General features: G+C 46.9%; 1 protein-coding gene across 2 annotated transcripts; it reads left to right on the top strand.

Annotated features, from left to right (window-relative positions):
- The first annotated feature begins 647 nt into the window (after positions 1-647).
- Positions 648-11,089, top strand: MUC20 (mucin 20, cell surface associated). 2 transcript variants are annotated; one of them, XM_081832239.1, is made up of 4 exons: positions 648-851; positions 4,656-5,999; positions 8,226-8,317; positions 10,021-11,086. In XM_081832239.1, the coding sequence occupies exons 2-4, from the start codon at positions 4,715-4,717 to the stop codon at positions 10,087-10,089; spliced, it is 1,446 nt and encodes a 481-aa protein (XP_081688365.1). In that variant the 5' UTR covers positions 648-851; positions 4,656-4,714; the 3' UTR covers positions 10,090-11,086. The 2 variants fall into 2 exon arrangements, with proteins under 2 accessions (XP_081688365.1, XP_081688362.1); XM_081832236.1 differs by lacking the exon at positions 648-851 and adding an exon at positions 905-1,453 and having other exon boundaries at positions 10,021-11,089.
- The last annotated feature ends 4,219 nt before the right edge of the window (positions 11,090-15,308 follow it).

The following is a 15,308-nucleotide window of genomic DNA, read 5'->3' as shown; positions in this document are numbered from 1 at the left end:
CCCAGAGAAGGCAAATAACTTGTCCAAAATCACACAGTTCCTGGGCCACAGTTAAGGAAGGAGCTGGAAACAGAACTTAGGTTTTCTGATTGCACTTCGAAGTTCCTTCCAGCAGTGGGATTTTGTGATTTCTTGATGCTGATCCACTCTACTCTAGAGTGGCTTTCATCACAAAACTCTGGCCCTGAAATCTCCAAGGTACCTTGTCCGCCACTGGCCATGGCCATAACAGCTCCTTTCTTGGCCCCTGGAAGGGGTAAAATTCTTTTCTAGGGCATTTGAAAATACGTTCTTTAGCCTCACTCCCCTTCTTATGGCCAAATCCCATAAGCTTCCTTAAGTCATTGCCCTCACACTTCCCTCCTCCCAGGCCCTGTGACTCTGTCCTGCACACCTACACTTTCCCTTCTCCCAGCCAGTGCCTTCCCCATCCCGCATTCCACTCTGGCTCTGGACGTGGTCCTGACCCTGACAGGGACGCAGAATCACAGGAATCGTTGGAAAGACATTAGAGATCAGAGTCCTGCTCCACCCTGTGTCCTGCAGACCTTGGGGGGCTGTCCCTTCTCTCTATCGCTTGAGGATCAGGGTAAATGCCAGGGTTCTCACTTATTTATTTTAAAATTTTATTTATTTATTTTAGCAGGGGGAGGGAGAGACAGAGGAGAGCCAGTCCTAAGCAGTCTGTACGCCAAGTGCAGAGCCCAACATGGGGCTCCATCTCACGACCTGCGGGCTCTCATTTATTGAGCACCTCGGATGTGTGTGTATTCCATGAGCAACCAGTATGTAGCAGGCACTGTGTAAGAGATTTACTCTCTCGTGTGATCCTCACAAAACAGCCCAGCAAGGTAAGGATGATGCCCATTTTATAGATCAGGAAGTTGAGCTTCAGAAATGTTCTTTAATTTGCCCTAGATCACAGAGCTAATAAAGGCTAGGATTAGAAATGAAACCCAGGTCTACTGAACTAAAAGCCTAAGTCCCATGCACAGGGGTGGGGGGAGGAGGAAGGGTTGTAGAAAGGGGGGAAATGTGAAACACCATCTTCCCTGGCCTCCCCGGCTGCAGGACTGAGGGGGTGAATATCACTATGGAAATGATTCCACATCTTACCATCAAACTCCTCCAAACCTCTAAAGAGGAGAGGCCACTGGGCCGGGAGTGGGCAGGAGGGTTAGCTTGCTGACAGCCCTTAACATTCACCTGCCAGCTCTCAGCCTGTGCATTTGTAATTACCTGGCTGCATTCTGGAAACTATCCAGTCACACCAAGGCAGGTGGCCTGCCCCTCCTCCCTGGATTGAGGAAGCAGGAAAAGGTGGCAGTGCGAGGCAGTGGGCAGACGTGCTGGGCAATGGTGGCTGGAGCTCCCTCGAGGATGGGCTTTCTCTGGGGCTTGGCTCTGCCCCTTTTCTTCTGCTGGGAGGCTGGGGCCCCCGGGAGCTCTGCAGGTAAGGAGGTGGGGGCTTCTCTCCTGACAGAGCTCTGGGTGTGAATTTCTGCACCAGCAGCCCTCTTGGGTTAATTGCAATTAACCATAAAGCTACATCTGAAGTATTCTCCTATTGTTGATAAATGGTATGCAAATGCCAGTGTGTCAGCTGCCCCACATCTGACGCCTCGGTCCTTAGAATGAGTGATGTCCTGGTGCGGTGACTGTGGGTTTGCCTTTTTGTGTGGGATGGAGGGGGGGCAATGGAGGTGGAGGAGTGCAAGGGGCCAGGGGGGTACCCGCTGGGGATAAATCTGACTAAAACCAAAGAAAATCCTCCAAGTTTATTTCCTAGCCCAGATTTCCTTTAAAAACCAGTTTTTGTGTGTGAAGAGTCTCACAGACTGCTTGGGAGGGGTGGATTCTGAGGGGGGCAGGGCTTTTATAAAAGAAGAGAACTAACATAGATGTGTAATAGGAAGCGTGCCAAGCTTGGCGCATGCATTGTCTTTTTTTTTTTTTTTAAATAGACTTTTTTTTTTTTTGTAGAGTTCACAGCAAAATTGAGCAGAAAGTACAGAGATTCCCATATAACCTCTGTACCTCCCCCCCAGATATAGTCTCTCCTTCTACCAGCATCCTGCATTATCTTTTTAAAAAAAGATTATTTTTTAGAGCAGTTTTAGTTTCATTGCAAAATTGAGAGGAAGGTACAGAGATGTCCCAAGCTCTGTCTTTTTTAATCCTCACAATGACCCCATTAGAGAGACACTAGTCTTATTCCTACCCACCCCTGCCCCCAGAGGTGATGGGACTGAGGCTTACCAGGATTCAACAAATCATCTACAAAGCCAGGATTTTATTCTGCATGCACCTAGCCTCTAGACCACTCTGTCTTCTGTACGCACTCATGATCTGCCAGGCTTGTGCTGCATGTTTTACATTTAATTTAATTTAATATTCACAACCCTACGAAATAGGTACCCTTAGCTCCATTTGAGAGATGAGAAAATGCAGGCTTGGAGCCCAGAGACTTGGCCAGGGTCACATGGTCTGTAAGCAGCAGAGCAGGGACTCAAACTCAGGGTCCAAAGTACACACACCTTCCTCTCTGCCAGTTTGATCTGAGGAAGGGACCAGGAGAGCTGCAACATTCTAGCGCCGTACAGGGCTGGGTAGGCTTTGCTGTTCTTGAGAAGACCTCTGGTGGGCAGGAGACTTGGGTAAGTGGTGTGAGAGTCCCAGGGGGGTGTGAAGAGGCTATGGTTTGGGAAGCACGATGAGGTTTCACAGCAGGATGATAACACGGGGTTCCTGGAAAAGGCAAAAAATACTTCCGCGGAGGTCGGTGGTCAGACCACAAGAACACCTGTTTGGGCTTTAGGCTGTGTAGGTTGATGCAGAAAGGCTTTGACTCCACCGTGTGGGGACTGAGGAAGCTTGGAGAAATATCCTGGGCTTTGAAGTGGGGAGAAGCAAGTATATTCCCATAAAAGCATGATTTGTGAACAACTAATGAGAGTGGATGCCATGACTCACCCGATCTGCATGTGGGGACAGCCTGCCATTCTCACCGCATTAAAGAAGGTTGTGTGCTCTCAAGTGCCTCTTGGAGGGGACAAGGCTGTGGAGGGATGCTTAGTGACCCTTGCTGGCTTTGGGATATAAGACTTTCCCATTCCCCTTCTCCTCTGGTCCTCACCACCACAGCAAGGCAGGTAGGATAACCCTCGTTCACAAGGGAGGCATGGAGAGGTCGGGTGACTGGCTTAGCTGGTAGGAGGCAGAGTCAGGATTTGAACCAGTCAATCACAGGACTCCAGAGCTAGTTGAAACAGGCCTAGGGCAGGAGCCCAGTCTTTTGCCTCCTGGCCCAGTGCTCTTTTATCTTTGAGGGAGAGACACAAGAGGACAAACTGAGGATCTGGGGCCCCATCCCGACAGCCAGGGTACAGTACATGACCAAATGGTCCTGTACTTCCCTGGGGTCCTTGGGTACTTTTGGGCCAGTAGACCTAAGTAAAGACCATCTCAAATCTTCAGAACCCCAAAAAGGGGGGCTTATATTTTGATTCTTTTCCTTCCAAGAGTAGGGTTACTGGATAAAACACAGGACATTCACTTACATTTGAATTTCAAGTAACAAAGCTTTTTCTGTAAGTATGTCTCAAATATTACATGAGAAGTACACATACTAAAAACATAATTTGTCATTAAAATTATTCCTTGTTTATCTGAAATTCAAATTCAAATTTAACTGGGCATCCTGTATTTTTATTTGCTAAATCTCACAACCCTCCCCAAAAGGGTCGTTGGCCCACTTACAGAGAGAGCCCTTCCTCCTCCGTAGACGGGAGAAGCATGCTTGTCCGCCCATGAAAAGATCCTCCTGTAGTCCCCCAGGCAATGAATGCCACCCAACCCACCGCTCATACAACTTCCGAGGGTCTGTTGAGTGGACAGAGATGCTCTGCCCTGTGGAGAAATGCTAACAGCATCTCTTTAAGGAGTGACGTTTGCCTCCCTTGGCTCACTGCTACCTGTGGAACATGGCTGGTGCATCATTTCTGTAGCTCTGGGGTCCCATCCCTGCCATGTCAGATGAGTAGGAATGGGAAGCTTGCCCCTTTCCCAAGGACTCGGCCTGCTCCCTTCCCTTTTGCAGCAGCCATCACCTACTCTGTCTGTGGAGGTTCCTCTCCCCCATCCTCCCAGCTACCTCTAAATACAAAACCACAGATGTTTCCTGTATTTGAAGGGTTTTTACTTCCATGGGGGAAACATCTGCTGGATGAGAAAAGTATCGGTGAGAAAGTGACAAGGATTCTTTCAGAAAGTTCTGAGAGTCGGGTCCCTGCTCTAGTTCTTGGCTCACTTGGACTTCTGCCTTCTTTGCCCCCCCCTTGAAGCTGGATCCTGGCCCCATGCATTCCCTCTGATGGCTTCAGACCAATAATCAACTAGATTCTGAGGCTTGCTTGCCTCAACTGGGTCATCAGAGGACATTCTTCAGGTGATCCCAGTTCCATGGCTTACACAAGGGACCGGTCTTCCTGATGATAGTGCTTCCTTCTTCCTTGTATGTATAGATGAAAAATGGCATAAAAGCAACTTCCCCTCCCCACCCTCCTCCCAGGGTGTCCAGGGAGTAAACACAAGAGCATGTGTGAAGTTAGTCCACTGAGACTCATGGCTCACAATGTTGGTCTTACCCAACACAGACCCCAGCACCAGCAGACCAGGTCCTTTGGTGACAACCAACCACATAGAAGAGCCTGCCATGACTCCGGGGTTCGAGACAAGTTCAGAGGGAGCATTCCAGACCACTGACCTTGTTGAGACTTCTGCGCCAAGTCACATCCCTTTGGAAACTCAAACCCTGAGCACCCAGACCTTTGATAAGAACTTAATCCTGGCCAGCACCATTTCAGAAGCAGAGACTAGGGAAACCAAGACCATTTTTCCTGCAACAGAGACCAGGGCCTTCACAAAAATGATACCGTCCAAGTTCATGGTTGTGATCACCACTCCTATGGAGGCATTAGCCACAAGTGGCAGCCCCATGGGAACTGGAATGACCACAGTTGAGACTGTTATAGGCAGTGATCCTGTGGAATCTGTCTCTGACACCCTTTGTACTGATGACAGCTCAAAAGAGGCAAAGAGGATCATAACCAACATCTTGACAGTGACTCACACCTCTGCAGAAGCCCAGGGCCTGGCCTCAGACAGCAGTGCCTTCTCGGACCGCTCAGTTCTGACCATCACCACCTCACAGGCCCTGGCACCTGACAAGACTGCATTGGCTAAAGACTTGCTGTCCTACAGCGACACTGACACGGAGGTTACCAATTGCAGCATTATCCGAATAATAGCTGCCACCACCCTTGGGACCTTGGACGTAGTTCTCAACCCCACGGGAGGAAAGGCCTTGTCTCCCCCTGAGGTGTCAGCTGTGCTTGATTCCACCAAGGCAGAATCACACTCCACCGAGACCATGACCTTGGCAGAGACCCCATCAGCAGCCAGTGCCACAGAACCAGCCACACCTGATACCACAGTTGAGACCCTGCTAACCGCTAATAGCACCATAGAAGGAGAAACAATAGTAGCCGAGCCCACGACCCCCAGCACAACTTTGGTGACAGTCAGCATCAACCCCCTGGAAGAAACTTCAGTCTTGTCTGTTGAGACAACAAGCCACACCGAGGTCTCAGGAGCAGTTACAATCTCCACAGAGACTGGGTCAACAGTGGGTAAAGTGGCTTCCCCTGCTGGGCTCTCAGCCTCGGCCTACAGCCACACCCACGTAGCCACTAGCCAGAACGCCACCCCCTCCCAGCCTTCTGCCACAGACAGCACAACCGATGGGTCTGTCCCCATCAGCAGGAGCCATTTTCCTTCTGTCCATCTGACTATGGCCAACAGCAGCCGAGAGGCAGACATCACCTTCGTCAAGACCACAGCCTCAGCAAAGACTTTGACAACCAGCAAGCCTGGAGGGAAGGCCCCCACAGCTCTGCCCACCACTGCTCAGCCAAGGTGGACCTCAGAAACTACTGCAGGTAAGGGGCTCCAGCAGCTGTGATCTTGGGGATGCGGGGTTTGGAGTTTCCAAGATGTCTACATGCTTGATAAGGGGTAGGGAGGAAGGAAGGATCTGGGGCCTATTCTGAGCCCAGTCTCTGATGTCACCTCTTCATGATCTTCTAGAGATTCTTGCGAAAGTCAGAAACAAAGCAGATTTAGGGTGGTGTATGGAAAACCTGTGGGGGTAGAAGTCTAGAGAAATGCTTTGAGATCCTGGTTTTGCCCTTAACAACCTAGTGACCCAGGACAGGTCCTTTCCTATCCTGCTCTCTGGCCTCAGTTTCTCCACCAGTAACTTGAGGGGGTTGTGATGGATGAACAATGAGGTCCTTTCCAGCTCCGCCCTTCCTTGACATTAACAGTTGAGTAACCACTATGTGCCAGGCGAGGCCCCAAATTTTATTCAAAAGCCACAGTCCTCATGCTCTGGAAGTTCTGGTTCAGCTAGAGCCACACAGAGGGGCACCATGTTAACATCTGGCCCAAGCTGCTGCCCTCTGAGCAGCTGGGACCTCATGAAAGTGGGGCTTACTGGATGTGCTTGCTGGGGTTAGAGCCAGAGACAGTGACAATAAATAAATGAATGAATAAATGAAATAAATAAATAAATAGGGTGAAGGTTTGGGGTTTAAAGCTACATGTCTGAGACAACAGATACTTCTCAGGGAAGAAGCCACTCGTGAGAGGCTGCTTGGTTAGCCCAGCTCCTCGTCAGCCTGGAGCCTCCACCTCCTTCCTGACACTGTCCCTGTGTCTCATCCCTGTGGTAGCCTCACCTGGTCCCGCCTTTGTGGGCAGGTGAAATAAAAATATTAATCACAACCACCTTAGCGAACACCATTTGTATTCCAGCAGAGGAGGACATGAAAACATTTCACGGCCGGTCAGCCGTGCCACAGGCTGAATGTTCTCACCGACGTCAGGCAGGGAACTACGAGGTTTGCATGTGTTATCTCTTCTAATTAAACCTTCAAAACCACCTCAGGAGGTGGATGTTATTGCCCCCTGACAGGTGAGGAAACAGATTTAAAGATAGCAGTGGGACTCCAAAAGGAAGTCTGATTCCATCTCATAGTCTCCTACTGTGCTTTCATTTTTTTTTTTATTTTTTTTAAAGATTTTATTTATTTATTTGAGAGAGAGAGAATGAGAGACAGAGAGCATGAGAGGGAGGAAGGTCAGAGGGAGAAGCAGACTCCCTGCCGAGCAGGGAGCCCGATGCGGGACTCGATCCCGGGACTCCAGGATCATGACCTGAGCCGAAGGCAGTCGCTTAACCAACTGAGCCACCCAGGCGCCCTGTGCTTTCATTTTTTAAAGCTCGATTTATTAATATATTTTTATTTTAAAATGCTTTTCTTTATTTTTTGTTGATTAGATGATACATTGACATGATTTAAAATTCAATAGGTACAAAAGGGGTCAGCATAAAATGTCTCTCTCCCACTGCTGTTCCCCAGCTACCCAGCTACCTTCATACACATAACCGAAAGAATCACTTTCTTGTGAATATTCCAGCCGTGAAATATGCATATGGCAGCAAACACAAGGAGGATGAAAGAGATATATATTGATCTCGATACAGTATCAATATTGGTATCTATCTCTATCTCTAGAAATAGAGAAGTGCAATCACTTGATCGATTCTAACTACTAGGAAGGAATGACTGCAAGGTGGCAGGTGAAGGCAAGGAGGTTAGGGCTCTGCAGAAGCCAGAACTAGCATCTGGAGCTGCTAGATTGGGAAGGCTGGATTGAAACCTCTGCCAACTCAGAGCTGGACGAATTGGCTGAGGTATCCCCTCTGAGGGCCGACCTCTCTCTGGCACTCGCCCTGTCTGGATCCTTTCCTAACAGTCCATCTGGGACCTCCAGGCATCAAGAACATTCTAGATTTCACTTTCATTTCTCCTTCTTCACACTATTCTTTTGACTTCTCCAAATGTGGATGGGGCCTTTAGCCAGCTTTTCTTTCACTCTTGTTGGGAAGACACTACAAGGAGCCTAGTTATTGGAAAGAGGGAATCCTCTTTCTCTTTGCAGTGAATAAATGAAAGATCCCATGTGAGCATGGACACATCTACACATGAGAGTGAGCAAGAGGGGCAGAGGTGGGGACAGAGGCTGGGTAGCACAGGTCATATCATGATTCCTGAACTGACCTACCCATATGTTCATCTCCTCCTTTTCTAAACTTGCAGGTGGGGATGGAGGCTTTCTCCTCCTGCAGCTGAGTGTGGCCTCCCCAGAAGACCTCACTGACCCCAGAGCGGCAGAGAGGCTGATGCAGCAGGTGAGTGGGCACTTTCTAGGCCAGGAAAGTAGAGGAGAGTTTTAGGAACTAAATCTAAGGATCTCTGCTTGGCTTGGCTTCTGCCTGTTTTTCCTGAGTTGGGAATTCCCCTTCGGAGCTATGTAAAAAAATTCTTTCCCTCACCCCCAGTTTCCTCAGGCCTTTGGAAGGTCAGGCCTTCTAGCCCTTGGAAGAAGGTCAATGATATTAATGGGCAGATAGGCAGGACTTTGGGTTACAAGTAGTAGAAACCCAACTCATTGTAGCTTACACAGAAAAGGCAAGGTATTTGCTGAGAAACCAAGAAGTGACTGTTCCAACTTCACTTATGGCTGGATCCAGCAGCTTAGACATGATCATCAAGATTTTCTTTCTCTACTTCTCTTACCTCTTCGTTCTTTGGAATCTCCTTCCATATGTAAGGAAAGGTGGCTGTGACAGTCCCAGAGTCACAGGCACTTCCCTCTCCCAAGACCTGCCTATTATACTAGGGAAAGACTGATCTTATTGGCCTGCAAGGGCCACCATGACTGACAGCTCAAACGGAACCACATGGAATGAGAAGGACAGGTCCCAGAGGAACTAGGAATGCTAGCAGAAAACACCCCTCAGGTGTATGTTCTAGATGGCAGCCAAGATTGGGATATATTTGTATAAGTTGGGAAAATTCCCCTAAGACCCAGAACACTGGACAAAGCTTCCAGTGGTGGAATTCTGGGGTCAGAGCTTTTGGGATGGTGTGAATCATTGGAAGGTTAGACTAGGTCAGCTCAGCTTAGCTCTTGTGCCCGCATCTTGCTAGCAGGGGATGAGAAGAGGGAATATCTGGGCCCTTGAAGTTCTCTTAGTGGAATGGGGCCCATCAGGACTCCCATAATAAGGAGTTCCCTTGGTGGGGGGGGGGGTGGTTTGAAACGGGACAGCCAGAGAAATGACAAATGCCTACTGCACATGATAATCAAAACAGCAAGTGTGAATCTTAGTCCAAGAGGGAAGCCAGAGGGGCACCTGGGTGGCTCAGTCAGTTAAGTGTCCGACTCTTGGTTTCAGCTCAGGTCACAATCTCAGTGTTGTGAGGTCGAGCTGTCCATTGGGATCTGTGCTCAGCACAGAGTCTGCTTGAGATTCTCTCTCTCTCCCTTCTCCCTCTGCCCCCCTCTCTCTCTTTCTGTCTCTATAAAATAAATAAATCTTACTAAAAAAAAAAGAGGGAAGCCAGAATGGTGCCAAATCTGAGCCCCCAAACTGGAAACTATTTCCGGGGTCAGAACGAGGCCCGGGAGAAAGGAGCAGGTCAGGAGCTGAGGGGCAGGAAGCAGGCCGTGCAGGTGTCCGGTATGAGCTCTTGTTGGGAGCGGGACACAGACACAGCACTCAGGGCTCAGACAAACAACAGACTTTGGAGCCATATAGATCCGGCGGTGAATTCCACTTCTAACTGTGTGACCTTGGGTAAGCTATTCCGTATTATTTTCCTCCCTTATAAAATGAAGTTGCTACTACCTGCTTTATAAGGTTATTGTGAGGGTAAATGACACAATGTGCATGAAGCACCTAGCCCATGCCCAGCCTGTGGGGGGCTCGGGAAGGGTTGCTGGCCTCCTCGTATGTTCTCTCCCATTGTCCCTTCCTGTCCTTGGCCTGTGGTGAACTCATGGGCCAAATTTGGGCTGGAAGGACCTCCTGCTCCTTGTGCCCTCCAGCTCTACGATGAACTGCATACCCACGTGCCTCGCATCCACGTCTCTCTGCTGTGCATCAGGAGGGGCTAAGAAACATCCCCTGCAGCCAGGCTTGGCTGTGTGCCCAAGGGGGCAGTGCTGCCTGCGGCCTGGGACCCTCCCCTACCCCAGACTGGAGCTACGGTACTGCGCTGAGATATACCTGGAAGCTTCCCAAGAGGTCAGCCGGCCTAAACCCTTACCCCAGACATGGCAGTGGGACCCTGGCTCACATATGCCTCAGTGTGTGTGTGTGTGTGTGTGTGTGTGTGTGATGGTGGGGGTGGGCTGGGGGAGGGACTTCCCTTGTTCCAAAGATGTCCTTGGACTTCCTTTGGCACATGTGTTATGTTTCAGTAAAGAGCGATCTGATCACCCGTCTGTCCACCTTCTTTGTGCTTCCATCAGACATTAAAATTACGCACGGTGTGGTCCAGAGGTTATCTATTTGATCCATATGGGGTGTTTTTTTGACAATTTTATGATACAGGGATTTTGTGCATCCTCCCTACTCCCTCTCTCCTTCATTCTTCCCTGGTTCTTGGTTTGGACCTCAATTACAGCACTTACTGAGGCTGGCCCCGGAGCCTGTTGAACTCCGAGCTCCTTCAGAGCAAGGCCCATATTTATCTCAGTATCCCCTGAACCTGGCCGGTAGTAGGAGCACAGAGAAAGTCTGTTGGATTGACTTGAATTTCAAGTTCTGGACACAAGCAGATCACAAGAAGGTCTGCAATACGAAATTATTCCTCCCCTCTAGCTCATAAGTCAAGTTATTATTATTTTTTTTGAAAAATTAAATGTGACTATGGCGCACCTGGGTGGATCAGTTGTTAAGTGTCCGACTCTTGATTTCGGCTCAGGTCATGATCTCAGGGTTGTGAGATCGAGCCCCGCTTCAGGCTCTGTGCTGGGCGTGAAGCTTGCTTGAGATTCTCTCTCTCTATCTCTCTCTCTCTCCCTCTGCCCCTACACTGCCCCTAAAAATAATTAAATGTAGTTAATCTCTTTTCCGTTGTTATGATTTTACAATTTTGAAAAATTCAAAAGGACCAAGAGAAAAAGACAAATGGAAAGAGGAATGGAAGAGAAAGAAAAACATTTCTAAAATCCCACTCCTTTTTTTTTTTTTTAAAGATTTTATTTATTTATTTGACAGAGAAAGACACAGCGAGAGAGGGAACACAAACGGGGAGTGGGAGAGGGAGAAGCAGACTCCCCGCCGAGCAGGGAGCCCGATGCGGGACTCGATCCCGGGACTCCAGGATCATGACCTGAGCCGAAGGCAGTCGCTTAACCAACTGAGCCACCCAGGCACCCCTAAAATCCCACTCCTTATGTACAACTATTGTTAGTGTATACATTCAACCTCTCTGCTTGGTCTGAGATACCTTGCATTCAATATTTCCAAAGTCAGAGTCTTAATCTTTCTCCCAAACTGGCTCTGCCTGCGTCTTCTTCATCATGTCAGTTGCATCCTTCAGTTGCTCAAGCCAAAATTCTCAAAACCAGTCTTTATTCCCCTATTTCCTTCACACTTACTTTACATCCAGCTTGTTGGAGAATGCTGTTCGCTCTACTGTTGTCAAAATACGCCCAGAATCTGACCCTTCCTCACCCTCCACGGCTCTCACCTCGTGCTATCTGCCATGGCCTCTCACCTGGATTACTCATACCCTCTTAATAGGTCTCTGTTTCTACCTTTGCCCCCCACCCCCAGTGTAGTCCCAGCACACCAGCCAGGGCTGTCGCTCTGTAATGTAAGGCAGACCATGCCACTCCTTGGCTCCAGACCCTCCCATTTTGTTCAGACAGAAAGCAAAGGTCCTACAACAGCCTGCAAAGCCATGTGCGACGTGTGCCCCTCCCCCAGCCTCTTTAACTTGCTCCCTGCACTCCAGCAATGCTGATCTTCTTGCTGTTCCAGGAATCCATCAGGCCTTGCATGCATGCTCCTGCCTGGGGACCTCTGCATGTGTTGCTCAGTTTGCTCAGAGGGCTTCTCCTACAGGTATCCACTTGGTAACACCTCCACCTCTCTCACCGTCTCGGTGAGGCCACCTGGCCACCCCCCTGCTCTGATTTGCTTCCTAACGCTGCTTACAACCTAACATAATACATATTTTATTTATTTGTCCTATTATCTGTCTCCCTCAACTAGAATATAAGAGTTCGTTCACTCCAGTATCCCTAGCATCTAGCACAATGCCTGGCTCCATAAAAGGTGTTCAGTAAATATTTGTTAAATGAATGAAGGACACAAACAACTTCAGATATTGCTGTGAATAAGGGGAGTATGTGTATTCAACTGATCCCCTTCCTCTTGCAGAGGGAGGCAGAATGAGTTTTATAAAGGAGTTTGAACAAAAATAAGTCAAACATTCTTCCCAGCATATTTGCTGAGCACCCACAGCAGAAGAGAGACATGTTGTGTGCCGTGGGGGATTCAAAGATGTCTCTTCCCCACAGGGGCTAAACTTAGTAGGTGAGGGTAGACAGGTACAGAAATAACAAACTGAAAGAACTTATTTACACCATATATGGCAAAACCAGAGTCTCCTTAATACACAAAGCAATAAAGAGCTCTTACAAAGCAATAAAAAGGCAAACATGCCCATAGGAAAGTAGTATGAATGTCTTCCAGAAGCAGGAATATAACTGCCTATTTTCCATGAAAAAGAAACATCACTAGCAAAAAAAAAAAAGTAAATTGATACAGTGAGATATTGCTAATTGTGTGTCAATAGGTAAGGATTTATAAAAATCATAATTTCCATGATGAGGGTGTAGGGGGAAAGAACACTCTTAAATACTGTTGGTGTGAATGAAATTTGTACAGCCTTTCTGGAGGGCAATTTGATTATCTAAAGCCTTAAAAATGTGCATCCCTTTACCTGAGCAATTTCATTCCAAAGGGTTTATCTTAAGGAAATAATTAAGAATCTGTGCAAAGACCAATAAATAAATGTGTTCATTATAGAAATGTTTATAACAGTCAATAAAGGAAAAAGACAAGACAAAACACAGGATATCCCAGTGTAGTTATTTGGTTAATAATAGTGGGGTGTGTGTGTGTGTGTGTGTGTGTGTGTGTGGTGTGTGTATGTTTGCTCCCAAATACCTTTTACACTATCTTTAGAAGTTCCCCTTCCAAAATCAAAGCTAGTCCTGTTCCTAGCAAAGGAATAAAACTCCCAGCTTTGTATATAAGGGTCTTCATGCTATGGCTTTTGGCCAACTTTCTCAGCTCTGTATCCTATAGACCCATTTCCTATGTTCTATGTTCCTTCCACAGGAAACTTCTCACTACTTCCCAGTCACACTTGCTTTGATCCAGAGTTTGCACATCATGATTCTTGCCCCCAGAAGGTTCTCCCTCTCTCTGGTGCCTTCATCTGGAAAACTTCTATTCATGCTTAGAAGCCCAGTTCATTCAGTGCCTCCTTGTGGTGACTCTCCTCAAATCCCCTAAAGAGGATCTGGTTTTTTAGTCTCTTTATGTTTCTATTACACACTTCACATGCTACATCGTGCTTTATTTGCTTACAAGTTTGTTAAGTCATATATGCTTCAGGACAAGTGCCGTGTAGTATTCCTCGCTGTAGCCACAGAAGCTAGTGCAAAGCCCTGCATAGGGACGGCACTCAACTGTCTGCCGAACAACAGAGAGGAGGGACCCCATGAGCTACTGACCCGGAAATATGGGCACGGTGCTCTGAGAGTTGAGAAAATGCTACTCAGCGTGGAAGTCAAACAAAATATAAATCTAATGATATCATTATTAAGAAGCTGCACTATAATTAGGCATGGATGAAGAACAGTTTTCGTAAGTACGTAATACCTGTTACATAAATCCAATTCTTAAATAGCTTTTCTTTTCTTGCTTTGCATTCATTTGAATCAGGGATATCTGATAAAGTGGATAATTTATCTTATATATATGCATATAAGGACACACATGTACATGCAAAGCTGATGGCTGTTCTTGGAAGCCAAAAAGTTTGTAAAATATAGTCTATACCAATTAGAAGCATTTGGGAATTAAAGTGCGTAATTATGCTTATGTGCGTGTGTGTGTGTGTGTGTGTGTGTGTGAAAGAGAGAGAGAGGAGAGAATTACTGGAGATGACCAGAATTAGCAGAAGTAATGTTACCAAACCAGCAAGAATCAGAAGGCCTGGGGAAAATTCTCCAGTTATTTAAGACTCAAAGGTGTTTGGTAGAATTCCCCTGGGAAGCCATCCGGCCCTGGGCTCTTGTTTGTCGGGAGACCAAACATTTGAAGAAGAATTAATACCTATTCTTATGAAACTGTTCCAAAAAATAGAAATGGAAGGAAAACTTCCAAAGTCGTTTTATGAGGCCACCATTACCTTGATCCCAAAACCAGACAAAGACCCCATCAACAAGGAGAGTTACAGACCAATATCCTGGATGAACATGGATGCAAAAATTCTCACCAAAATACTAGCCAATAGGATCCAACAGTACATTAAAAGGATTATGCACCACGACCAAGTGGGATTTATCCCTGGGCTGCAAGGTTGGTTCAACAACCATAAATCAATCAATGTGATACAATACATTAATAAAAGAAAGAACAAGAACCATATGATCCTCTCAATAGATGCAGAAAAAGCATTTGACAAAGTACAGCATCCTTTCTTGATTAAAACTCTTCAGAGTATAGGGAGAGAGGGTACATACCTCAATATCATAAAAGCCATCTATGGAAAAACCCACAGCGAATATCATTCTCAATGGGGAAAAACTGAGAGCTTTCCCCCTAAGGTCAGGAACATGGCAGGGATGTCCACTATCACCACTGCTATTCAACATAGTATTAGAAGTCCTAGCCACAGCAATCAGACAACAAAAAGAAATAAAATCATCCGAATTGGCAAAGAAGAAGTCAAACTCTCACTCTTTGCAGATGTTTTGATACTTTATGTGGAAAACCTAAGAGTCTGCACCCCAAAACTGCTAGAACTAATACAGGAATTCAGTAAAGTGGCAGGATATAAAATCAATGCACAGAAATCAGTTGCATTTCTATACACCAACAACAAGACAGAAGAAAGAGAAATTAAGGAGTCGATCCCATTTACAATTGCACCCAAAACCGTAAGATACCTAGGAATAAATTTAACCAAAGAGGCAAAGGATTTGTACTCAGAAAACTATAAAATACTCATGAAAGAAATTGAGAAAGACACAGAGAAATCTAAAAACATTCCATGCTCATGGATTGGAAGAACAAATATTGTGAA

This window comes from Leptonychotes weddellii, chromosome 1, assembly GCF_054177405.1.
Source record: "Leptonychotes weddellii isolate Sample4059 chromosome 1, ASM5417740v2, whole genome shotgun sequence".
Lineage (NCBI taxonomy): Eukaryota > Metazoa > Chordata > Mammalia > Carnivora > Phocidae > Leptonychotes > Leptonychotes weddellii.
This window is presented reverse-complemented; position numbering and strand designations above follow the sequence as displayed.

Coding starts and splice junctions, on each gene's coding strand:
- MUC20 (XM_081832236.1), top strand. CDS start 1,357: ATGGTGGCTGGAGCTCCCTCGAGGATGGGCTTTCTCTGGGGCTTGGCT. Junction 6,000..8,225: donor GACCTCAGAAACTACTGCAG/GTAAGGGGCTCC, acceptor CTAAACTTGCAG/GTGGGGATGGAGGCTTTCTC. Junction 8,318..10,020: donor CAGAGAGGCTGATGCAGCAG/GTGAGTGGGCAC, acceptor TGTGCCCTCCAG/CTCTACGATGAACTGCATAC.